The following is a 27,300-nucleotide window of genomic DNA, read 5'->3' on the forward strand; positions in this document are numbered from 1 at the left end:
ACTCGGTTTCCATTCAAGTATTTTTCATGCAGACGTCAATGTCCTGGAGGAGAAAGGCTGACTTGAAACTCTTGGAGAAAATTCTACATCAATATTGCCAAAGAGCTTTTCATCCTCACACGACGTTAGAATGTTTCTTGTGGTTAAAGGAAATATTGGAGCAACAGTGATGGAAACGCACTTGTTGAATAAAAAGGGAGAAAGCTGTTCACTCACATTTCATATTAATTCAATTTGGATTAAAATAATGCCTGCGTGTCCCAGTCGTCTATGCAGTGTGTCTCCACCAAATCACACACTACCGCTTCAGCATATTCCGTTCTCAAAGTCAGGTAGACTTTCCCAAATATTTCGTACTACTCTTATTCATCGGCGTTAATTACATCCAGCCCAATTGTGCGCTCCCGCAGATCAGAAAACGTGTCTCTGCCTCATTCTAGCTGGCATATTTCATCACTTCATGGTCATCAAGTTTAGATTTACTCTTCTGTAAGCACCAATGGGCTTGAGGATGCGAGCCAAAAAGTATGGGGATTAGTGGAAGTTATTGGGAGACATATTTTTGGTTTTGGTCTTCCGAATAATACCAGTGTTGTCATGTTTAGGCATAAGCACGGCTGGACAAGCAGGATATAATGGATTTCAGTGGTGACCCAGAGGGAAGCCAACAGTTGTTTGGAACATGCTGAACTTGTGAATGAATTTTCAGAGCCACTTTTTAAAAGCATAGGGGGAAGGTTCATTCCTCAAAAGATCGATTTTTGGTTTATTTCTTTAAAATGTCAGGATTGGAGCGGCTCAAAGACAAACGGGTTAAAAGGACGAGAGCACACAAACATAGTGACACAGATATGGAGATAATTAGAGTCAGGCCGTCTGTAGGAAAGTGAACTGAAAGGAGAAACAGATGGAGAGAAGACAGTCATAACAGGAGCTGCTCCAGTTTCCAAAACCAACACTGACCGCTTTTCTCAGCCATCTGACACTTATTCCTGCTGCAGCTTCCCCAACCTGAAAACTCTCAGAGCTTGTCCACAGAGACCGCCATCGAATAAAAATGCAGTTTCATTTTCTCTCCGCTTGTTTACAGTCAATTACTTTCCATTGACTTTGCATCAAACTGGATTTCCCACGGGACTTGTGTCGTTCTCTGTTGGCAGATCTCAGCTTTTCCATGTTCTTTATCCACCCTACATTGATTAAGGCTGTTTTATGGACACAGTTGGTACAGTTTGGTGAGAATAACCTCTAACAAGACCACCGCGTGGTGTGCGGTGTCAGCTGAAGCCCCGCCGTGCTACACTCTAGACGGCCTGACGGAAGTGTGTCTCACCGTAGTCTGTGTGGAAGATCTGTCGCACCAGCAGCAGGAACCACTCCTTTGTCAGGCCGCCCATGTCCAGCCCCGCCTCCCCGACAAACGTCACCCGCAGCTTCTTTTTCAGGTCACACCGCTTCCTCGTCAGCTACAGACGGAGGAGACACAACATAAGATGAACTCAGAACATGTGTGTGAACACGGAAGTATTTCATACAGTACTTCAAATCTCAAACAAGCTAATTGGCTGCTCCGGCTTCCTGTCAGGAGGCGAGTTTGAAATGGAAAAGATAAACATTATGTTCATGTTTGTTCATGTAGAAGTTCAAAACTGAATCACCATGCATCCCTTAAACACCTGTGAACATGCACTTATGTTTGCCTCGAGAGACAGAATTAACTCCTCACGCATAAAATAATGAATCCTCTGCGGAGGAAACTTGATTATTTTTGTTCATTATTATTTTCCATATGCATAGGGAGCCCTTGTTATGTAATACTGCTCTAATGAGTACCATGTATTATATTACATTTTATTTGATTAAAGTGTGTGTGTGTGTGTGTGTGTGTGTGGACTGACCTCATCCAGTGAGTCGCTGAGGAGTTGTGCTCGTCGTACTTTAATGTTGAGGAACAGAAGGTTCATGTCCACTCTCTGCCTGCGAGAAACCTTACTGACCAGGCTTTGCTGTGAAACACACGCGCACACGATTAAAGTGTGTGGACATGCATTTGTTGCTTGCGTACATTGTTGCGCATGTTGCCTGATTTCTAGGTTCAATGCGTCTATGTTGCTGTACTTCTACGGGACTTGTAAATAAGGAAAGTGACGTCCTCGCTTCTACAAAACCGTTTAACACCGTCATTAGATTAACGGTTCGGGTCGTATTATTTAAATGAGGTACAAAACTGTTTCCATGTGTGTGAGAGAGAGTGTGTGTGCGTGTCTCACCCTGGCCTGACTGATCATCTGTTGCTCAGAGTCTTTCTGGATGATGGCTTTCTTCACCACTGTCGAAAGGATGAAGGGAAACTGACAGAAGGAAAACCTGAGAGAGGACGAGAAGAAATATGAAAAGTGAATAACCCTGAAAACACTTCATTCTTCACCAACTCTCAAGTGTATTTTTAAAATAATTTATACTCAAATGAGCAGGTTCTGAAATCTACACCCGGAATGAGCAGAATTCCCCACCACACCAGCCAGGAACTTTTAGAGCCGTTTGGATCCATTTCCTTTATCAGACGTCCAACGCAGCGTGAAACAGACTTTGCGGCTTCTGGCAGTGTTTCCACCATTCTGGATGAAGTGCAGCTGTGCGGGAACGTTACTTCGTCCCTGCACAGGCACAGATAATTGGTCTGACTTCCAGGAATCGTCAGAAGAAGATAACATCCCTCTTGGTCATCTTTGTAGTGAGTCAAGCTAATGTGTTGACACATCTGTTAGCGTTTCTGGTCCTGATTCGGGGGCGAGAGCAGGGACACTTTCCCTGGGAAAAAGTCACGACTCACCGTCTATTCCACTGCTCCACCATTTAAAATCCATCTATGCATAAAAAAGCTCTGTGTCCTTGAACAGTTCACACAAGCAACACATCTATTATACAAGCAAACAACATTTCAGACAACGAAGCAGAAATTGGTTTTAGTTTGGTATTAGAGACATTCTGGACACATTCAGTCATTTTAGTAAAAGTCAGTAGCTGGGAAAGCCAGTTAAACTGGATCGACAAAGAGGCAGACTTTATCTGACCTATTTGAGTTGCCGTAGTTCTGCCAGGTTCTGTACTCCTCCATGAAGTCCATGTGCTCCAGAGTGATGTTGTAGAAGTCGGTGAATGGCATGATGGGAGTAGAGGAGACACTGTTGGCTGCATCTGAGGACAGGAATAGAAGAAGGAAAGTAAAATGTGACAAAAAGATATTTTGTGCGTGTGTGTAGGTGTGTGTGTGTGTGTGTGTGTGTGAGACTCACTGAACAGGCCGAGCACTTTGGTAGCAGAGGGAATCCACCAGGAGCACTTGGCCAGAGGAGGAAGTTCGTCTGGTTCTGCAGGAAACAGTCGCGTGGAGATAAACTGCATGAGGCGCTCTACCGGCTGCCTGAAGCGCCTCGCCGACACCCTGACACACACACACACACACACACACAAACACACACACACACACACACACACAGTTATTGGTTAATATCAGCAGCTTGGCAGAGGCAAAAGTACACAAAGTGCACATACCCTGAAATATACACACATGCACAAAAATAGACAGTTCAAGGGAGAAAAATAGCAGCGTTGGATGAAGAGATTTGGGTTTTTGGATCCGAGAAGAACTAAACAGAACTTGTAATTTAGAGCAGTTAGCTTATAAATCATCACCACATAAAGGATGCATTCTTCAGGGCTCCTTCTTAAGGCTGAGAGAGAGACGCGTAAAGGATGGCTTCCATCTGTAATTGTAGGCTGTGTGTCAGGTTTTAAAAGCGTTACGGTTTGATTAAGCTGGCTGGCAGTTGATAACCTTCTCCAGGCTGGGTCGCGATGCCACACACATGCCATCCAACTGCCTGATCAGGGTTGGACAGTAATATGCTATTGCAAAGGGGTGTCTAGATTCTCCAAATCTACAATTAGATTTTCTATTCAAACAGTTCTACAAACAGTTTTTTAACACTTGTAAGACTTTGGAGTCTTGATTCGTAAAGATCAACAGATCCCCTGTCATAAACATTTTCAAATGTAGCATGATATGTTTTTGGTAATGTACCACACTAAGGCCCGGTGGTGAAAGTTCAACAACTTTAACAGCGCTGAAGCAAGTAGGCGGCTTTCAGCGATTAACGATTTAGAATCAAAATCATGACGTGCTGTATATGCAGCATATATGAAAGTGGTGAAAATGTGATTTCCATAACTGTGACCCCCCCCCCCCCCCCCCTTCTCAGATTAGAGTGGGAAAACAAAGGGGATGATGATGATGGAAAAAAAGACGATCAGAATTTGACGAGTGAGATTCATCAACTATCAAAGCTAAGTGTGATAAATGCATGAGCACATTGAGCGAGAGCTAAATATTCCTCGATAGAGATGGAAACACTTTAAATTTACGTTTCCATCACACAATCAATCACCAGCTAACCCTGCTGCAAAGACCAGATGACAAGAACCAATCCGCCTACACTTCCAAAAGTTATTTACAGTACAGAGACAAAGAGCTTACAATCTGTTCAACGTACTACAGCCTCTGTCCTCAGACTCAGTTTGGAGGAGGAGAAAATGTGAACGACAATACAGCAACGATGCAAATACCCCCCGAAAAAATGCCTTTGCTTTATTCCTGCTGATGGAAACACAGTAAAGACAGGAAGAGGATGACAGGTTGAGAGAGAGAAAGACAAATAGAGAGAAAAATAGTTTTAAAAATGACAGAGAAAGCTGTGGCAACTTGCAGGCAACCATCAAAGGTTGACACACAAACACACACACAGACTTACTTTTTTAGCCAATGAACCAGGAAGTGGTGGTCGGCCTCGGAGAGAGCTGCGATTTGCCTCAGCAGGTGAGCGTAAATCACATAGGTGCTGGTGCTCGAATACTGGGGGTTCTACACACACACACACACACACACACACACACACACACACACACACACACACACACACACACACACACACACACACACACACACACACACACACACACACGAGAGTCTTCATGAGAGTTGGAAGACGAGGCGAGTCCTCAAAGTCAAATGGGACAGAATCAGACATTTGGTTGGTATTGATTGGAGCGTGGAACCACAGCGGAACTACTGTAAATTCCTGTCTTCATCTGATTCCAATCCCCAAAACCATATATGGAAATCAGACGAGAGAGAGAGAGAGAGAGAGAGAGAGAGAGAGAGAGAGAGAGAGAGAGAGAGAGAGAGAGAGAGAGAGAGAGAGAAGAGAGAGAGAGAGAGAGAGGAGAGAGAGAGAGAGAGAGAGAGAGAGAGAGAGAGAGAGAGAGAGAGAGAGAGAGAGAGAGAGAGAGAGAGAGAGAGAGAGAGAGAGAGAGAGAGAGAGAGAGAGAGAGAAAATAGGGAAATCAACCAGGATTGAAGAAAAGACCCCACAAACAGCAAAAGAGAGAACAAAACAGAAAGAGGTGCAAGTAAAAGATTTCTGTACATCATTGCTGATGAGAAGAGAGAAATAAGGGAGGAAAAAACAAAAAGAAAGAAGAAAAACAAACGGTTGTTCAAAGGATGAAATCATGTGTACGTATCAGAGTCAACTTTACAAATCTAATCCACTCTTTATTGTAACCCTGTGTTCCCCAGCTGACATGGAGATCCAGTGAACCACAGCTGCAACAGCAGCCAACAGTTTCAATCAATGGTATTGATTATTGACAGCACTCATCTGTGAGCAACACGGTCTGTGCACGTTCTGGCCTTTACCTACAGGACTTTCAGTCTCACCTGAACAAGAATCAAATACGCCCGGAGGTCGTCTTTTGTCCGAGGCCTGAAAACAGAACACAAACAAACCAAAACCCGTCACACAACAGAGAGAGAGACTGGACAGCAAAAGCACAACAAAACCAAGCCAGGCTCGCCTACATATACCCGCTCGCCAATCAGTTCCATTTTACTACGATTTTTTTAAATGACCAAATTATATTGAAGCTGGAAAAAGGTCAAGTAGAATCTAAAAATACGCAAATGGATCACAAAAAAGCAGATTGTGTCACAGAAGTGTTCTCACCCTTTCCACTCCCTCAGCAGGCTGTTGATGATCCCTTTCAACACGGACTTCTGGATGTCCTGAGGCTGAACACACGCACCAAAACAAATTCACAAACGACTCAGGACACTGAATCAGCATTCCTGAATGTCAGAGACCCACAAAGTGGAAACACTGGCGGCCATATTTATCTCACCTTTTCTTTACCAGAGAGGTCATCAAGGCAGCGGGTAAGTTACGCTTTATAGAACAGATCTAAACTTAAACAGACGCTACAGACTCTGTTACAGACTTGATGTCATTAAGAAGAAAGACATGATCCGTTTGCAGATGTCCTTGTTGTTGGTGGTGGCGGTTCAAATCTCCAATCTGAAATGTGCCATAGAGCTCAACTGTGAGGTTCCACAAGTGAAATTCCTCTTCATGATCTGAACCGAGGATGATTTACCACGAGCTACGAGATCGTGAGACGACGGAATGTGTTCCTGTAGAAGCAATATGACATCAACCTTGTTTGAAGAAAAACAAGTTGTATTTGCAATGTCACGGAGTATTAAACTACCCGTCATCCGAAACTGTAACAGCAACATATAGTTGTAGTTCTTTCACTTTTAAATACTGATGTACACAGTCGAGTGACTTTGCCTCAGTTCAGTTTATACTTGCTCCTCGTTCAGTGTTTCATGGTCATGCAGTTTGTTGGCTTGTTCCAGGGTTAAAACGATGAATAAAAGGGTTTTCTGAATCATTAAAAGTGGCCTCATGAAAGGCGAATAGATCTCGAAGCAGTTTGATGATGAGCTCGTATGTGTTTGCAGACGGGGGTCTTTTTCTCTCGCGCTTACTGTGCTGAGCAGCGCGTCGTAAACAGCGTTGACAAACTTGGCGTTGACTCCCGAGTCGTCGATCGTGTTGAAGGATCCGTTCGCCTCTCGCTGGCAAAGGACGGAGGAGGGAGGACACAAAAAATGAGGAAAGAAGGAGAGAGCATGAGGAAAAAGCAGGAAAACAACAGAGAGAGAAAAAATGCTTTCCAGGCGTCTGGTGAAAGTTTAACAGCATCTAAAACTGTTTTCTCACAACAGGCATTCTGCTGAGAGCCAGACTGTGTGTGTGTGTGTGTGTTCTACCTTGAAGGCAGCGTTCATTTCTATGAAGGAGTCGAAGGTGGTCAGGTAAAACTCTCGGACCTCCCTCCAGTCACCTGATTGGATGGCACGCTCCATGTCCTCCCTGGTAACACAAACACACACACACAATGCTTAAAAAGACAAACCAGACCCGGCTCCCATATAGTATTTGTAGGTAAGGTGGTTTAGTTTAATGGGGAGAGCCGTCTTAATGTTTTGGGTCCCAGTCCAGGGACTAAATACTCACTGAAACTCCTTGGTGGTCTTGGTGCGCAGGGGGATGATGGGGTCGGAGGGGAACGGAGCTTTGACCTCGGGGGGAAGAGTGTCAATGGAGAGCCGCTGCTTTTGACGAACATCGCTGCAGATCGGAGGCAGATCTCTCCCTGGGTGAGCAAAACAGGCAATAAACCACTTATGAATCCAATGCAGCGGCGGCGTCGTGTTCATTGCAGCCCTGGAGGAGAAAAACAATTGAGAACTGCTCAAGTCTCAACAATTAGAGTTATGACCCTGATAGAGTCACACAAAAGCAGTCGTTACCTGTACGGAACCTGATGTTTGTATTGATTATACTACTTTCAATAAATAATTATAATAAAAACATCTGGCAAGTTATATACAGCAGGACAAATCGAGACAAAAGGACAGACAGCGAAAGATATTCAGGCTGAGACAGCGACGTCATTGATGATGTTGCTTCCTCGCACTGCTGACCGTCTATTCATTCTGTTTATAATTAGCCCCCTTTTGTCTCCGTCTCCACAGTAACAACAGTCACCAGCAGGCCTGTCCAGGTGCATTGTGGGTGCATGGACAGATTGCCCAAGCAGATAAAAGGGACACAGGTACAGAGGCAGACAGATGGATGCATGACAATGAGAGCAGGTGTTACATGACAGGAACCCTGATGTTTCTTTATGTGTGAAGAGTGGAGGTGTTTCAGACCGAGGGTGGCGCTCGAGAAAAGCTCATGGGGTCATTAGAATCAAAGGAGTTCATCCTTTAGGGAGCATGAATGGAAATTTCATGAGAATCTATCCAGTAAATTCAGAATTTATTTTGTGTACAAGCGTTGGTTTGATAGTGTTGCCAGAGGAAAGGTCAGAGAGGTTCAATTGTTATTTGTATTATTTTGTGGCATGTTGTGATAAAATGATCACGGATGGAACCGCAAGAGTTGAGTTTTTAAAAGCTTTAACACAGATTCTTGCTAGCTAGCTTTTTCTACGGCGCTGGTGAGCTATCAAACCAGTTTATGTAAGTTTCTGAGCAAAGAGACAAATCGAGCTAATGAGAGCAGCAAGAGGAGAAAACGCTCTTCACTCCCCTCCTCCCATCTTTGCACCCTTGTCCTCTCTCCTCCTCCATCACTGCTTCATGATTACCTCTGCTTTGTCAGCTGGTGCATCACCAAATTTAGTCCTGACAGCAACGAGCACCGGTCGTCATGGCTCCCTTTTATTTGGAATAGTCACCTTGAAGACCTCTGAGGACGTCCTCCTCCCTCTGCTCTCCTCTGTCTTTCATTAACGTTTACTTCAACAAAGCCTTTGATGTCTTCTGACAAGGGATGAGAGGACAACCCTGTTATCTCCATCAAGTGTTTGCCATCAAGTACTGTCCTATTAATTATTATTCCAGCTGATGCTTCGTGAATGAAGCAGTCCACAAACATCAGACTGAAGATTGCCTGATAACCACGCACGTCCATCCAGGATGATGAAACACCAAATCAGGACCAAATCAGTTCATTATAAGAAATCCAGTTAATTAAGGAACAGCTCACAGTTAAGCTCAAACACTCACTGAAGTTGTGGTCCTGATTTTATTGGGGTTACATGTTCACTTAGATTTTACCCATTTACTTACACCGTGCATTAAAATGTGACCTGTATCTGGATACATGCTCTGGATGCCAGGCTGCAAATGCATGCAAAGTGTTTTCTTTCTAACCTTTAGAAATCCTCCAGGAAAAAAAGAGTCAGAACTTCATTGGACCTGAATGCAACTGCATCAGCCAGACAAAGACGGAGGTGGTCGGCTCGCTCGATCTCCCTCATTCTACAAACCTCAAATGTCCAATTCTTTTTCTCTGAGCAATGAGGAAGTTGGGGATGTTTGCAGGACAACCAAACCAGGAGCATGGTAAGTGTTTTAATATTTCACCCGAACAAGCTGGACTTCGATGCCAGCGTTTCTAGAAAAGGTGTCCCTGTTTTTTGATCTTGAAATGAAACTCAAGACGGATCTCTGCTCTGCTCAGCCTCAGCACACAAAACCAAATTTGACAATATTCAAATGCATTACAAACCTCCAGTAATACTTTACAGATGAAATAGCAAATTGTAGCGATTATGCAGCAGGCCGGATGGCTTTAACAGGCCCGAGGAATGCTACACTATCTTGTGTGTGTGTGTGTTGAGTGTTTTTACTTTCATATGGTTTTCATTTGGGGCGGAGGTTTGCATAATTATTCTGGCATCAGTAGCCGTGGTGACAAAGTGGGCTGGTGAGCACTCCGCTGGGTCTGCGTTCTCACGGCAGTCAGAAATAACCTCGCCTGTCTAACAGGAAGCAACGTGCACTTTTATATCAAAACACTGACGACATATCAACTAAATAGAACCTCATAACATGTCCCCCCCCCCCAATCTCCTTTCTCTGTAGCAGTGACAGTTTCATGACAGATATTTTAGATTTTACAAATTTCCTTTTCAGTGAAACTGCAATGAAAGTAAACTTTCATCTTTCATGAAACATACTGAGCAGGGAGATAACCCGAACACCTTTCAGCAGACACTTTGAAAATTCTTCTTGAACATTTAATGTTGAAATGGCAGAAAATCAAAAAAAAAAAAGAATCTCATTTTCAGTTGAAACCTGAATCGCCCCATAAAAACGGCTGTTACTTTCTAACTAGAAGTGTGACCTTCCATTTTGGAGACACGAGTTGCTGCGCTGATGTCGTCGCTAGCAGCTCAACATAAACAGTGTGCGCCCGTACATCAAGCGTACTGTAAATAGAGGAAGTAACACATCATTACCTCCTCGACGAGACAGAGAGCGCGGTGAACACACCACGCTGACATTCAGACTGCAGTTCGGTGACGTTGAGCTGCTTTACTGACGAACGGTTGCTTTGAAATGAATTCATATGGATACAAATGAGAAAGTAAAGACATAGCTTGTTGCACAACTTGAGGAAAAAGTGCATTGGGTATGAGACATTGCAAATACAAACTTTGAAATGCCGAAAACATACTAAAATTAGGCGACGGCTCCTTTCCCACTGCCAGTAGATGAGTTTGTTTTTCTGTATCTCTTTTCTTTCTGGTGTATCACGTTGGTGCAGAAAGCAGCATGGAGGCCGGTGAAAATGTCTGTTGCATTTGTATTACTTTTTTACTCTCCTTTCAAACTCGGTGCAGACTAATGTGGATCAATGTTTGAGCACTGCTCGGACAGAGACGGGCGGAATTTGTCGCTGAAATGACAAAGAAACAGCTGGAAAAGGGGCGGAAATTGGTGTGTCCACCGGGGTGTCACGTTTCCATCAGTGCCGACCGGCGCTGGAGCCGATAAATACCCGTGACTTCTGGAGAGTCATTTTTCCCGGGAATGAATGCCGATTGTAACCTTTCCCGCTGAAGATAAAAGCCAGATGTTAGTTGGTGTTTTTTTTGTCCAGTAGGAAAGGGGCTATACAGTGTATCCGTGCTTCTTTTTTCTACTGATGATAAAAGCGGCACTGCCAGTGGTAATCAAGACATTTACAAAAGTCACCTTAAATTCATCGTATTAGTGGTTTCATTTGCCGCTAATGGACAGAAAAAGCCACTGAAGCCTTCATCAGAGCACAGGTGAGATCAACAAGACCAAGAGCTGCAGAAAGAAAGAAGTCTGTCCATGAGATGCAAATGAAACCAGTAAAAATGATTGCGGCACTTTTTACATTTGCCTTTAGAATGTGATTTTTTTTTGTCTTAAATCTGGTTTTGTGAAATGTCATGTCTTCCCGTCACAGCCAAAGCCACACCAACACACACAATATTGGTTCAGGCAAGTTCCAAATATGAGAGAAGGATAAAACCTCTCATCTCGTCTCATATTTCCTTGAACAAGGATAACATTTGCCAATGTGATTATTTTGATTTATTTTTACATGAGTCATAGTGTTTCAGGAAATGTTCAATGTTTCGTTTGAACAGCCAGCAACAGTTAGAACGTTAGAATAAGACATTTTGTGGGTTGATTTTTGATAAACGAGGTCCTCTTGTCACAAGAATAACAAACATGCCTCTAGTAACCAGAAGGGATGAGAAAAATAAAAATGAGCTGAAATTTATTTTGGAAAACAAAAAAGAATGAACTGCTCTGTTTGATGGAATAGAATCATTGTGAGCTCACCATGTCTGAGCCACTGGGTGCCGGTCAGGGTGCCCGTCATGCCGCCAGAAAAGCTCCGTCCCCCTGCGTCCCTCCTCTGGCTCAGTGCGGAGATAAAGGTGCCCAAAGACGGAAAGGGCTGCTTAGCTCCTCGCCCAAAACCCTGCCGCAGGAAGATAACATCATCACCACGGGGAGCGGTGAGGAAGAATTTCAGCTGAGGAATTGTATATTATGTGGAAGACATTCTGAGGGACACGAACACTAAATATGTCAAGAAAGCAAAACTTTCAACTGTATAAAAACGTTTCATATATATATGTAAAATACAACTACATATTTTACACACATACGTGACAAGGACAAACCTTTTGGCATGGATCCCTAAATGTAGTTTTTACAAAGAGTTGTTTACATTAAAATGTCATTGACATGTACTTTGAAGTGTATTCAATGGTTGGAATATCATTTTACATCCTAAAAATGTTACCTTCAATATCAAAGAAGACAATACTATTGTATTCCACTTCAATGATGAAAAATGGAATCAGATATACAAAAAACACAATTTAAAATGTAAATGTGCTGCAATTTACTGCACTCAATCTATTTTTACTAATCTGCCAAGATATCCACTTACAGTTTATATGTGATAAGCCAACAATATCAACAACACTGGCATATGACAATGTTATTGATATTATTGACAATTCTAGAAATTCTCAGAAAACACAACATTTTGCATTTTATTAAAAACAATAAATGAGGCATGACATGAAAGTATGAACAACAATGCAAACTTGTAAAATTGTTTTGCTCCAGCTACAATTACGAATAAATTCACGAAAGCAACTCTCTGTATTCCTCAGATCTTGAGGTTTCTCACCAGAATGGGAACTCCTTAAATCAATCCAGACTTTCAGCTGCATTAACAGACAATGACAATATAATAACAGCTGAACCGATCTGTCTAACGTCACATTTACTGAATGTTCCCTGAGATGAATCAAGCAGAGCAGGACGTGAAGAGGAGAGGAAGGAGGGATTTACAGGAAGGAGGGATTCAGAGGAAGGAGGAGAAAATGGAAATTATACCACAAAAGGAAAAGAGGGAATGAGGTAAGGTGAGGCACAGAAAGGGAGATATGAGAGTGAAAGAAAAAAAAGACAAGAAAAAAGGACGGGGAAAGAAATGGGAAGAGAATGAGATGAAGGAAGAGAAAGACAGAAGGGAGGGAGGAGAGCAGGGAGGGAGGATTACGAGAGGGAAAAGAAAGGAAACTGATGTATGAGACAGGGAAAATAAAGATGAGGAATAAAAAGGGGGAAGACAGAGAAAAAACATGAAGGACTGAAGGAGAAGAGAACACGAAGGAGGGGAAGTAACAACAATGTAGATGGAGAACAGAGCGCATACAGCAGGAAGAGAAAAGGAGGGATGAGAGGTGGAGGACGAGGAGGTGGAGAGATCAACAGATGCACAGCAGCAGCTCCTGACAGCAGCAAAGACACACACACACACACACACACACACACACACTCCAGCAGTGATGTGTTCATGGCTGCAGAACAGAAGGAGCAGGAAGACGGTTAATCTGCCGTTCAAAATGAATCAGTTTCAAGAAACAATACCTCAAGGAACAATCTGAATAAAATCAGTCATGGCAACAGCGCACACACACACACACACACACACACACACACACACAGCACTTATGTATAAGGTCACACATGAAAAAAATATATATATATATATATATATATACATATCATTTAGAGGCCATGGCTCTAGATTGAAAGCCTGAGATAAAAGAATGTATGATGTTCTACTGTGATGGCCGTGGGATCAAACATGGTGCTTTTAATGAGTATCAATGAGGACGTTTTGGTCTTTAAGTAGAACCAAGCACATACTTTCTATTGTTTTGTTTCCATGACATATTATTGTTTTCTCTCTTGTGCACAGCAACACAGAGAGAGAGAAAACAAAGGAAGGCTTGTCTTGGAACAACCTCAGACAGAAACAGGTTGTGTTTTCAGAGTTATGACATGACATACAAAGAGACAGAAGCTACACACACACACACACACACACACATGCATCCTGTGTCTTTGAACAGAAGCTCCGTCTGTCTGCAGAGCACTAATGAGACGCACTAGTGAACGCATGAACACCTGCAGGTTTCATGAAACAGATCTACGGATAAATGATTGAGAAGAACAACATCTGTGAAATCAACACAGAACTTGGTGGATCTAAAGACAAGTCAAAAGCAATGGATGAGCTGCCATGAGATTAGAAACATATCAATGTTACCCTCAGGATGAATTGTCTTTTCATCTAGCGCCATCATCAGATCAAATTGTCCCATACTTTGCGACATGAGCGAGTGTCATTGTGAGCATGTTAGCATGCTGATGATTAGCATTTTGCTTCAAGTCCCTCTCTGCCAAAACGCAGCCTGACAGGGCTGCCTGCGCCCTGCTGACTTCTGCTCATGTTCGCCTCACGTCTCTTTGCTGAATCCTTGCACATATGAGGGACGTGTGCATAGGAACACTCCTTTCTCGGTGAAGCCACAGAACAGCCACACCACAGGCTTCTCTCTCCTAACTCTTTCATCATCAGCACCACAGCCGGCTGATTGACAGGCGATCTCTGGGAAACGTGGAGCAGAGGCACCACAGTGATGACAACTGAGCGACGCACACAGAGGCTACACCCAAATCAGTCACGCTTTGGTTTTCAATGAGGAAGAATCGGCTGTGGACAAACATTTCTCACAGTTTTCCTATAAACACATCTGACAACGTCGAACAGTTTTAGCAGCAGGTTTTTTTTTGTGATTTCACGATCTGTCATTAGAGACAGACAGAACCGCAGCTGATGAGCAGGTCTACGTAAACATGACGACCAGCAGTCGGTTCAATACGTGTGTTAATAGGGGAGCAGATTTGAGCCGACTGGCTCCTCCGTGGCTGCCAGATTTGACGAGATTTAGTTTGGGTCTGCAGACGTGAGTTGATTTAGGTTGACAAATCAGCCCGAGTCAGCAGCGGTCAGGCCTGAGACGACTCGTAGAATTGATCTACGTAGACTTGAGCAGATTCTGGGTAACCGTTCATCACAAGTCTGGGATGAGTCTGGCAACTGGGTCGTGACAGATTTAGGCCAGCACTGGTCCATTTGGCTCTCTCTGTGTAAAAGACAGGGAATAATACCACGAACAGTCACAGAACCAGACTCAGCTAAATAATCAGACTGAAGTCAAAATATTGGAAGTCTGGAGAAAATGTTCTTTAAGAAAATTGAGTTCATGAGATTTTTTTTAAACCCTGAAAGCCTCTTGAAACAGCAGCTCTGGTTTAATATCTGTTCAGGTGAAAACTTAAATTCTATTTGTATTGGTCTGCGATACAATGTTGGACCTTTTTTGATCCAACCTTTGAGCCCTAATCTCTTCAGACCAGCTCATGGGGCCGGAAGACTCCTGAGGAGGAATCAGGGAATCAGTCTGACTGAAGTCCCAGAAAAACGAGCTGCAGAGGGAAAGCGCAGGCAGACACTTGATTGCATTTCCAGACACAACCAGAGTCGGTCTGAGAAATGACAGACTGTTTATTGGTGAAAACCGTCTGATCGGCACATTCCTGCTCCCTGACACTATGGAGATGACATCAACCAGCCAGCCTGTAACCCCGCCAGTCTGCTCCGAAGTGACACCGACAGCCAAACGTAAAACGCACCGATAAACAGCCCAATACTCAGCTCCCTGCTGTGCATTTAAAAAACACTGCTGGAGAGCTGAATATGTCAGGAGTCATTATGTAAGACAGCTGCATCACTTTTTCCACTCACTTCATGTCCACAGCATGTTAAAGTTAACAATTCAAAAGATTACCAGCAGAATCCGTTCAATGGCAGATATGTTGTTATAGAATGATTTGGGATCGAGTGAGGGACTTACATTCGATTATACATTTGTAAAATGCACATAGATGTGACTGGGGAGGGCTGTTGAGCCCAAGTCCCGAATTAAAGAAAATTAGCGAGGTAAAATCACACAAGGTCACACAAGTATCACACAAGGCTAATACTTATGCATCAATCATATTATGGTGCTTCCCTTGTTGTTTTAATAATTAGTGTTTACTAAAAATAAAAATGTTTTGTGGTTTCTAATCTTTTTTTATCAATTATTTTCTGAAAGGATCAATACGTTGGCTTTTGCACCATTTCTGCAATTCATAACAATATTTGGATTCATATTCTTATTGTTATTCCTAATTCCTATTTCCCCACTGTGAAGTATACTACTACGTTTTCAACACACAGAAAAAAACATGTTCTGCCCAACAGAGAGAGCAATTCAGATGAAAATGTGTTTTGCTTTTGTTTGAAATGAATAAGGAGAAATGCTGTTTTCTTACAGCAGGAGCGGAGCTGTTGTAAATTGGTGGAAGCCTCTCTCTTTCCCTCTCAACTCCTGACAGCGCAAAATGATCTCCATCCATCCTCTCGGTGTGGAAGAGAGGAAAAAAGTTGTTGTTGTTTCCCCCTGGAAAGACTCAGTCCTCGACAGCCTCTGTGTTTCTGCTCCTCACCGGGCCGCACATGTTCTTACCAGAGCCAGTCTGACCCCGAGCTACCCGTCTGTCTGCTCAGTCTGCCCCGTTATTTCATAGAAATCAGGGAGATTCACATCCTTGAAGAAACGGAGTGAAGTCTACCTTCGTTGGACAGGTGGGCTCTCTGTTACGCGCACAGTCTGACGCGTAAACGTCTCCAAAAGCTGCACGTAAAGTCTCCGGAGGAAACCTTAAAGAGCGTGGAGTTTTGTTCGTTTCAAAAGAGTTTGTAAAACACGTCCAGGATGAGCTGCTACCCGCTTCTTCTTCTCCTCCTTCTGTCCCTCTCTGCGTCGTCTGTCGGGGAAGCTGCAGCGCTGCGGCCCGGCGCCATGTTTGGAGGAGGAGGAGGCGCCTGGAGAGCAGAGCCTGGAGACGGCAACGCCACACACAGAGAGAGAGAGAAAGAGAAAGAGAGAGAGAGAGAGAGAGAGAGAGAGAGAGAGAGAGAGAGAGAGAGAGAGAGAGAGAGAGAGAGAGAGAGAGAGAGAGAGAGAGAGAGAGAGAGAGAGAGAGAGAGAGAGAGAGAGAGAGAGAGAATAACGGGAAATTGGAGCTTTGGAGTCACAATAAAAGAGGGAGACTTATAAAAGAAAGAAAGTAAAAATAAAGGGAAAAAAATGTAAACCAAACCTGTTAAAACTCAACTGCACTGAAGAAACTAAAAAAAATGATAATAAATGCAAGAATACAAATTTCTAAATGATGAAAGCCCATTCTGCCAAGAAAAAAATAGATCCAGTGTCAGGAATTATAAAAAATAAATAAAATAGAATGTGGTCAATGAAAAGGACTTTTTATGTAAAATATTTCACTTCAAAATTATTAAATGAAAATCTGAATGTCGGCTTCTATCTCTGCCCATGTGGAAAAATATAATAAAAGGTTGAGAGGAATCTATCTTACTTTTGACTTCAACAGTAAAAACATAATAGTGACATAATGCCACAATCATTGTTGGCTTAATGACATCATTTTCACTTTAAAAAGTTGATAAATGGCAACATTGTTCTAACATTTTCTATGCAATGTAGCCCTACAGGTGATAAGGCCAGCAACTCTGTCTCTTCTCCGTTTGGAGAACCTGACAGAAGCACCTGTAGTAAAGGACGGTGCTGCTGCTGTGGACGAAGTCAGCAGCAAAATGTATTTCAACTAAGGCTCACCTAAAAAAACATACAGACATACAAAATACATTCAGGCCAATGAAATGATCGGACGGACTTATTACAGTGCTGTGACAAAAAAAAAAACAGGGACCACAAACAGGGTCGTGTTAAGTTCAGTAATTAGCAGCAGCTGGTACAGCACTAAGTAGCCACACCCTTCACTTTGCATAACTTCAAGCCTTAATATCATTGAAACAGGTGAGTTATATATTCACCCATACAGTTCTCATGAACTGGGATATTAGCTATCCAGAACAAACCCGTTTTTAGGACCAGGCTGTGAACATTACATTACATTACAGTCATTTAGCAGTTTGGTAAACATGTCTGCATCTGCTGTAAAGTTGAGCATTAACATGGAGGTCTGTGGGGATTGACTCACTTTTAGAGCCTCGGGTGGCCATTAGATGAATTGCAGATTGTGGCAGTTCCGCATCGTCTTCATTTGTTAGCCCTGGAGGTTGCCACTTGTCACAGATGGAGTCCTTCGGCTTCGAAGAGGGCATTAATAAGTTTCATTTTCAGTGTACTGTTTGAATCTTTGTCATCTTTCCCCAATCCTGTTTCTCTTTGTTTAATTTGGCTCCATGCTGTTATGCCACCTCCCTGAGTCAGACTTTTATTTTGACAGTTGTGTGAGGAAGTGATGAGCTGTGATTCATTCTGTCTTGACTGTGGCCCTGCAGACTCTGCGTCACCGCTACAATTTAACTTCTGTCCATAATTAGTGAGCAACAGGATCCGGGCTGCAGGCCAACTCTCACTGAACATTAAGAAACTGAAGGGCCCCTGATGTTGTGTGTGTGTGTGTGTGTGTGTGTGTGTGTGTGTGTGTGTGTGTGTGTGTGTGTGTGTGCGTGTGTGTGTGGTTTCTCGGTAAAGTTGAGATCATCTGAACTCTCTCGTCTGGTTTCCTAAAATCAGCATCAGTGTTTCTGCGGGCCCTAGAAAAGCCTTGAGGACAGATTTAGATCTGATATTCTTGTAATGACAGCTTTCCTTTTTTGTTTTTATTTTAAGACCAATAGAAAGTTGAACCTCTCCGCCTTGTTTAATACAAGGATTCAAAACGTTAGAACGGCCTCAGCAACTTACCTTAATGAACTAGAATGGCTTTTTTGTACAACCAGGAGCACAATGGAAACAAGCAACATCTGTCGTGTCTTTGTCAAAAGTGACTTTTGGCTTTTGCCGTTGAGGGAAAAAGTCGCTTTTTTTGTAGCAAAAACGAACTCTCATTTATTCTTTTTCGAAAAAATTGTAAGCATCAGCTTTTTCTAAAATTGGTCCAGTCCAGCCGTCAGGTTGAGCTCTGTTTGTTTTTGCAGCCTGTTTGTTTTTGCAGCTCAGACTGTTCTGCAGAAGTCGGTCCGTGTGGCGTGTTACGGTAACAGCAGATGTGTTTTGCTTCACTTTTTATGGCGTCTGGACCTCAAACTCTCAGTCCAGCCTCTCTGTGGTCCTGTGCACCTGATGTGGAAACACAGAGCCTGCTGGGAGTTTTGGCACGTCGTTTCATATGCAGCACCTCAATTCTGAACAGCGTCTGTAGTGAACGCGCTTATCGTGTTGATGTTTTACAATTCGGATATTTGGATATTCCTTTTCCTTCACGAAAAGAGAGCTGGGATTCAAACCTGCGTGTTCATGGTTTAATCCCGGAGGATCACGGCACCAGGCACTGCATGGGCGTCTTATGTAAGAGCAGATGGGCCGCGGCTGACTCATGGATTTATGGGCTGTGGGCTTCTTCTGCAAACACGTCCGGGATGCCTCACAAGAGCCGGGGAACCAACGCATGAGTCAGGAGGTGAATAAATAAATCGGTGAAATGAATGAACGAGTGAATTCATGACTATGTGGCCGAGAGGCCAACCGAAGAATTGCTAATTTGATTTTCGGCTTTGACACATTGATGTATTCCAACTGAGAACATTTCAGCAACTTTCCAACAGAGACTGGAAGGCTGCTGGTTACCTTTCTTGCCCCTGAGCAAGGCATTCATTCTCCACAAACCCTCCAGGGGCACAATATTGGGGTTGACCTCTGACCTCCATGAAGGAAAGCAAATTGTAGCTCTGTCCGATTTCAGGGACACAAACGTTTCCCTCAGAAGACAAAAGATCTCCTTCCCAAACAAAACGTTCCTCAAACAATGAATCAATTTCCCAACCCCGAGCCTTCTGCTCCGTTCCAGACAACGCGGAGGTCGGAATTACTCCGGTTGAAATTTCCAACTTCCGACCTCCAAGCGTTCCAGGTGCACGACGGCAAACACAAAGCACGGCTGAGCGTGAGTTTCATTCAACTCTCACCAGAACGGCCTCCACATTTTTTGGGGGCTTTTTTGAATGTGTTTCCCGAACACATTTTCTGCAGAGAGGATCACTTTCAGAGATTGTGTATTTTGACATCAGTTTACAAGTAGGAACTCTGACTTTGAGTGGCATTACATTGTACTTCTTCTGGTAGGAAATCAGAAATGTTCAAGGTCCGACTTTGTATGGAGCGCAGCATTACTGTGTAGTGTGGTGCTCCTCAGTCATTTATGATTAGTGCTCAGTACTTTTTTATTTAGGACAGAAATAAGGCTGCAACTTACGATTATTTTCATTGGCAATTCATCTGTATTTTCTTTTCTCCTTTAAGCGTTTAGTTGTTGGTGGAAAATGCTGATCAGTGTTTTTGCAAAGCTCGAGATGACATCTTCAAATGTCTTGAATTGTCCACGACTGAAAAGTGGAGAGTGCAGATAGATAACGTCCACTGAGTGTCAGAATACATTTGATGCCATTTCCTCCTCATGTCTGTGACAGTGCGTGCTCTTAGGCTGAACTGAACAGTAGTTGGGACGACTATAGGACCAGTTGGGCTCTGCAGTATTTTTAACCCACACAAGCATCAAAGCTGCTGACCCACATCACTTTTTTAAAGTCTGGGCACTCCTGGAGAAAATTGCCGTAGAGAAAAAAGTAAAGAAAAACAGAACCCTGCCTCCGGACTTTCCACCAAGAAAAGTTAAAGATGTAATCCGGATGAAAACACAATAAAGACGATATCTATATTTCCATTGTGGTCCTCTGTGGAAAGGGCACGATACATCTTTCTGCTGCACAGAAAAAAATATGAATAGTGACAGATGTAATTCATTACTATTAGGAATAACATTTAATCTCTTCTGACGGCAGTAAGAAGTCTAGATGTCAAGATTAAAACTGGCCTAAATTTATATGAAAAGTTTCAAACCACCTAAGAGGGAAATGAGCTGAGCGGCCTCTTGTTGTTAACGTCATGTGAGACCGTCAGTCACTTTATTTGAATCCTTTTTTTTACCATAAGAAATTTGTGATTTTGAAAATGTGTCGAGTACAGATGCATGCAGGGACATCGTCTGTGCGAGAAACACGAGCAAGTGAATGAAAACACATACTGTGTGTCAGATTTAGAAGAGGAAAAAAGCTGAATAGAACATGAGCAAATTGAGTAACACATTTACATTTGTGTGGTCTGTCCATCCACTGTGATCACTGTCCGTTTGCACTGATGTGCGAACACAGAGGGAGAGGCATCAGTAGTCAGGAGGAATATTTGGTTTGATTCATAGCAACGCCTCAAACTGTGGGAGAGAGAGAGGGAGAGCGAGGGAGAGAGAGAGAGAGAGCAGAACATCTGGGAGAGAGAGATCTTCTTTTCAGACCACTTGGCAGCAATACACACACGCCTTTCCTCCAGAACCAGAGTGGAGAGGGAGAGAGGTTACTTCAGTTCAACTGAGAGCCAGAGACAGAGAGTGTGTGCACATGCATGCATGTGTGTGTGTGTGTGTGTGAGAGGGAGAGAGAGAGAGAGAGAAGAGGAGGAGGGTGAATGGTGCACACATTTCCTGCACTTGAGGGTGTGTTTCTGTATCCGTTCAGAACGTTTCAGTACACAAGCGTCTGAAGGAATGAAGAGCGGAAAAAAGGAAAACAAGGAAAACATATTTCCAAAATGTATGTATGAAAAGAAAAAAACTAACATGCAACACACAACAAGCAAGTAAATGTAAAGCAACAGGAGAAAGGCTGCTGGAATAATGCAAGGCAGGAAATGTGTGGGGAAACCATTAACAAAGGAAACAAAGAATAAAGAATAAAGAACAACAAAACAAAATCTTTTGGATGATTTTCTTTTCCTGTGAATGTCCTTTTTTCTATTCTTCTTGTCAGATTGAGGGTGAAGAGTCTTTATTTGTCTAAGTAATCAAACTTTAATACAAATCACTTGTCATGTCTTCTCTCACCACAAGAGGCCGCTGTTTACCCATGATTCACGCGGTCTCCATTCTTTTCAGTTATCACAGTAATTACCATACAGTTGTAATTACAAGCTGCAATATGACTGTTTGTCAATGAGACTATTCTCAGTTTCTCCCAGTGGGTTTAAACCATTTTCGTGTCGAGGACCCCGGAATTAATACACATTAGCACCCCGATTTGATAAGATTTGGCTTCAGGGGCCTCAAGTTGAAAAAAAGTTTGGCAATCAGATATAACTGTTTCAAGGTTGTTTATTGTAAAGTATTCACAAGTTCAGTCTCCAGTGCTCCCTGTTTGGGTAAAGTCCATTTTAAGATTGTAACCAAACATTCAATTGTATGTGTTTGTCAATTAGCTCACCTGCTGCTGCTTGTTTGACAGAAGTCAAACTTGGTGAGCGTGATGAGCCTTGTGGATTTTTCATTTCAGATAAAGTTTTTCAATAGATATGGTTATGTTTGTCATGTGTTTGTCTGTTTGTGAGTGTGTGTTTTTGTGTGGGCATGTTTTTAGAACTTAAATCTGTTTACACAGTGACATTGTGGGGACTCGCCTTCCTTATGGGGACAAAATGCACGTCCCACTCAAGTAAAGCATTCAATTAAAGGGTGAAGACTTTGTTCTGAGGTTAGGTAAGAATAAAGCAAGTGTTAGGTAAAGGTATCAGTTCTGGTTTGGGTAACACTCCGGGAAATTGATTTAATTCAATGTAATGTCCCCAAAAGTCATGAAAATGTGAACATGTGTCCGTGAAGGTATGGTTTCATGACTTGTGTGGACATAAATCTGTTTACACAGTGACATTGTGGGGACTTGCCTTCCTTATGGGGACAGACTGCACGTTCCCGTAAAGTAAATAATTTCATTTTAGGGTAAAAACGTAGTTTAAGGTTAGGTTTAGATTTAGGTTTAGGTTATGGGTTAGGATTAGGAATAGGGTGATAGCGGTTATGATTCGGGTAAATCTCCAGAAAATGAATATAAGTCAATGTAATGACCCCAAAAGTCATGAAAACATGAATTTGTGTGCGCTCTTGTCTTCATGAGAACCAGTTTGAGTTTTGACTTTGAGGCTTTTAGAAATAAGAAATTAGGATATTAGGGTTAAGGTTACTGTGTCAACTCGGATCCTCCAGAGTACAGTAGATCAAATGTGTGTGTGTGTGTGTTCTTGTTAGCGTCCCTGTCTGTCCCTCAGACATTTACTGCCTCACATTACCACCTATTTACAGCCTCCTGCTGCTGTAGAAATATGATCTAATTAATCACACACATCAAACTGCTCTAATGTTGGAGTCCAGTGTTTGTGTGTGTGTGTGTGTGTGTGTGTGTGTGTGTGTGTGTGTGTGATGCACCTGCTGGGCCATCTGTGAGACTATGCTTTAAACACCGACCCATGTTTGATTCAGACTAATATTAGGTGTGATTTGTATTCATTGGTCCAATGAATGAGAAAACAATGAGACTAAGAGTCTATACTGTAGGTGGTGTCCTTATAAGTCCCCCACAAAGAGATCAGCAGAATGTTGCACACTAGACTCCTTATCTTCACCATTATCACAAACAAAAGTCTTGATAACATATTCTCTTTGCCCCAAAAACTAAAATCAGTCAATTTTACACTTTTAACCATATTGCTTTACTTTGAACTGCAGTGAGCTGAAGTTCTAGGTGAACACACTTCCCATACATCCTTCTGACAATTAAACTGTGTTTGGAATCACATGCTATTCAGACAAGTATTCTTTATCTAATGAATTAAACTTTTGACATCAAACATTTGATTCAACTAATCACCATGAGCTTTATTAGGGAGATGCTAAACTGTGACCGAGGCGACTCATTTCAAACTGCAGCATCCAAAATACAGCAAAGGTCCAGATCAGAAACGGAAAGGAAGGAGACGAGCAGAGCTTGACCCCAAAAGAGCCGTACAAGTTTTAAAAATAAGAATTAGCTTGAGTTGAATTGGACGGCACAAGATTTAATGACAAAAACATCTGTAAGTCAACACCTCCTTATTTTGGACGAAAAGTAAACTGCTGAACCGGTGTTGGTATTCAAAGTATTCCCTTGTAGCTGGCACAGCAACATTGGTGCATGAAGGAGAACTACTCAACGTTTCTATGCCACTGCGTTTTGTTCCCAGCGTTGCTCACTGGACGTAAATACTCCGCCCATAGATTAAAGTATCTGTGAATCCCAGAAAGAAAGTATTCACGGTTTTAAAGTTGCTCTTTTTTAAATAATTGCTTCTGAGAAAAAGGCTTTTATGATTCTGCCGGAAGTTGCAACACCAAATGTGGCCACCACCATACATGAATGGGATTTTATTTCTGGCGAGCACAAGCTCAACATATTATTTTGTAAAAATCGTGAGAGTGAAATCTCACACTTGAAAATAATGAACACCGTGCCGTGAGGGGTCTGACGAGGATCCTGAACCAATACACTGATTCTGAAACATGGCTGCTTCTTTTTATTTTCATTTTTCAAAGCTGTGAGTGCTACAAGATAAATTCTACTCAGCTCAATTCTGTTGGGAGGCAGAAATGTAACACGAACAAAACTATCTGCATGCAAAGACAAGTTGAAAGTTAACTCGAGTGAACGGTCTGACTTATTGATGTCACGGATTCCTTTAGCTGTGAATGTTCACGATGACGATGATTCGCAGAATCCTGAGGGGCGCGTGTGCAGGTACTGTATGTCCGACTGACATGTTCAGATCTTGGAAAGTGATCCAGTTATAGACGATTATGTAAAGACGGATCTCTGTCGCTGAAACCTGATCACGCAGCAGCCATATGTCAAGGCAAACAGCTCAATGTGTGGAGAGGACTGCAGCTATACACACTCGCTCAAAGTCATTGAGTACGATTACACAATCGCTAGTCAGCATATGAATGAAAATCCACAAACCCTTTTAAATCCTCTTGGATATTATTGGTATTTTGGCTTCAGGCAATTAATTAAATCCACTGAAACCCACTGAAAATGATATATTATAATGATTCTTCCAAATTAAAATAAAAGAATGAAAAAAATAAAAAACATCTTTGTTGTGTAAACTCATTCTCATGTGGAATACTAATTTGTACCTGTAGATGAAATCATAAAAACATCTTCTCCATCTAAATTCACCATCATTTATTTTTGGGATGAGGTATTTGGGGATGGGATGGGGTATTTGGCATAATCTACACATAACACATTTTCTCAACATTTACGTCTAAAAGAACGGAGCTGTTTCATGACATCATATATTGTTGCCTTTTGGGTTTAACTAGAGAAAAAAGTTGCGTTTGATAAAAATTCATCCCGATTCTTTATTGCAGAAGGCAGCAGATTTGCTCCAATAATGTGCTGGTATAGACTACCCTGCACAAAAGACGTCACACAGATACTATTTGTAATTCCCATTTATCCAAACAAGGACAAGGATTTAACTGTTATCAATTTCCATCTCAGAATAATTATTGTTATTGACCTCTCTTCTCTTGATTATTTGATAAAAAAAACATTTTCTGATTGTTGATGACATTAAAAGAAACCAAAGATCAATTCAGGTCGGATATGAAGTCACTATATATGTTACACACTAACTGTTGACTGTAAAGCACAGTATCAGTTCCTATCGGAATATTAAATAGAATAGGATGACATGGTCGCTCGTTTGGTTGCAGCTTCAGTCAGAAAAAAAAGCTGGATCAACAAGAGCACAAAATAATTATTCTGTGATCACGATCAAACAAACATATGCATATATGCATAGCCGTTTGTGAATGTTAGCTGCCGTTTCAAACAGGTTGGATATTTAAGACCATGCATTTAGTGTAAAGATCTGTGTCTTTGAGTCTGATGGGGTTTAAAGGCAGCACAAAGTGCAACAAAAGACTAAAGTGTATAAATCTTCAAGAATATAAATTCCCAATCACACACACACACACGCACACACACACACACACACACAATGGCCTGCTCGGACAAAGTTAGATGGGCGTGGAAGTAACAGCATATTTCACATATACTGCATGCTGTCACACACCTGCTGCCATAAAACAGAGTCACACCCACCCACAGACACACACACAAACACACACTCACGCACACCCCCCCACACACACACACGCACATGGCACCGTAGATCTCACATGGCGAACACACACGCCTTTCTTTCACACTTTCGCTCATCTCCCATTTCCTTTTTCAGTCACAAAATCTTTATTTTCACACACACGCACGCACGTACGCACGCACGCACACACACACACACACACACACACACACACACACACACACACACTTCTTTATCATCAGGCTGCAAGTCAGAGCATTATGTCATCTTTCTATTCCAGAAAAGCATGTGTGGCTCAGTGACACACACACACACACATTCTTGTCAGCATCTCGGCTGATGGGATGTGAATATATTTTGGCCTCTTACAAATACATTTTTATATCTGAATTACATGGTTTATTTCTGTCCATGGCTACTTTGGTCACCGTCTTTCTCTTACATGAAAACATATTCGTTGAAATATTTGAGTTGTATTTAACAGAGATTATGAGGACTTTCTGAGTATTGTAAACTGTATGTACAGTGAGTCACTACTCGTAATGATACACTGAACAAAAAGAAACAAGACACTTCGAGGCAGCATTTGCATCTCTTTGCCTATGAAAACCAGGCTAAACAAATCATCAAAGCTGTGGGTAAAAGTCACATGAAAACAAAAGTAAATTCATGAAGAATAACAAATATCCTTGATTAAAAGTTGGGTAAAAAGGTAAACTAAGTAAATCCTTCCACAGGGGTCCTCTAGAAGGCATCAGCCCAGGATCAAATCAGCAGGTTCACAGGCCAGACTCATTTACATTTTGCAAGGACAGCTCCTTATTGAATCTGCCACAAGGTCCTTATTTCACAATTCAAACTCACCAAGAGAGAGAGAGAGAGCGCCTCGTTCGACCTTAAATCATCCTGCTGCTGCTGCTCCCACTAGGTTGGAGCAGAATATAGAGAAGCACTTTTGCATAATTCATTATTTCGGACACACGGGACAGAGAGCGACTCCTTTGAGACAGTAAACAACAACTTATACAGTTGAGGAGTACATGTAAAGGGTTTCTCGGTTTTTCTTTCAGTTTGTAGCAAGTTCTCATAGATGTGCTCCACACACTCCATCAGTCACACATGCACTGAACAGTATCAAAAATCACACGCTCGGCAGGCTCTCTCATGTACTGTATCCTCCGCCTCCTGAGCCCTCACAGCCTGTTACATCTGAAGGACCTCTGACCTGCAGCCATCTGCAGTCATGCAGTCACTCCGCTGGCATCCTGACCGCCAGCTAGCTGGCTCAGTACACCAACATGACATTCCCACAAATGGCTGTCGTCGTTGAGCCATGTGCTGAGTCAATTGCCCTGCTTGTCGTCATGACCGTCGCTAACACACTCCTAGTATGTCCAGCAAAACCCTCACATACGGGAATAGGCAAAATGAAGTCATGTCAGTTTAATGTGACGAACTAAAGCTGTTAGAAATGCAATTGAGAAAATATTTCCACCAGAAAAAACTCAACTACAAGCACCTTAAATTATTCTTAAGTACTTGAGAGATGAGGAATGAGCCTGA

At 42.4% G+C, this 27,300-nt stretch overlaps 1 protein-coding gene across 1 annotated transcript in view; it reads right to left on the minus strand.

The window, feature by feature from the left end:
* Positions 1 to 16,218, minus strand: part of hectd2 (HECT domain containing 2) — a 34,037-nt gene extending 17,819 nt beyond the window's left edge. Inside the window, exons 1-13 of the mRNA XM_079279818.1 lie at positions 15,995 to 16,218; positions 11,585 to 11,726; positions 7,422 to 7,560; positions 7,175 to 7,277; positions 6,890 to 6,979; positions 6,066 to 6,130; positions 5,780 to 5,825; positions 4,812 to 4,921; positions 3,297 to 3,445; positions 3,075 to 3,198; positions 2,271 to 2,367; positions 1,899 to 2,006; positions 1,334 to 1,466 (exon numbers count right to left, since the gene is read on the minus strand). Of these exons, the coding sequence (XP_079135944.1) occupies positions 1,334 to 1,466; positions 1,899 to 2,006; positions 2,271 to 2,367; positions 3,075 to 3,198; positions 3,297 to 3,445; positions 4,812 to 4,921; positions 5,780 to 5,825; positions 6,066 to 6,130; positions 6,890 to 6,979; positions 7,175 to 7,277; positions 7,422 to 7,560; positions 11,585 to 11,726; positions 15,995 to 16,078 (1,390 nt within the window). The 5' untranslated portion in view covers positions 16,079 to 16,218. The remainder of the gene's footprint in view (positions 1 to 1,333; positions 1,467 to 1,898; positions 2,007 to 2,270; positions 2,368 to 3,074; positions 3,199 to 3,296; positions 3,446 to 4,811; positions 4,922 to 5,779; positions 5,826 to 6,065; positions 6,131 to 6,889; positions 6,980 to 7,174; positions 7,278 to 7,421; positions 7,561 to 11,584; positions 11,727 to 15,994) is intronic.
* Positions 16,219 to 27,300: the final 11,082 nt, after the last annotated feature.

The sequence above is a fragment of the Melanostigma gelatinosum genome (assembly GCF_949748355.1).
Source record: "Melanostigma gelatinosum genome assembly, chromosome: 12".
NCBI classification, from domain to species: domain Eukaryota; kingdom Metazoa; phylum Chordata; class Actinopteri; order Perciformes; family Zoarcidae; genus Melanostigma; species Melanostigma gelatinosum.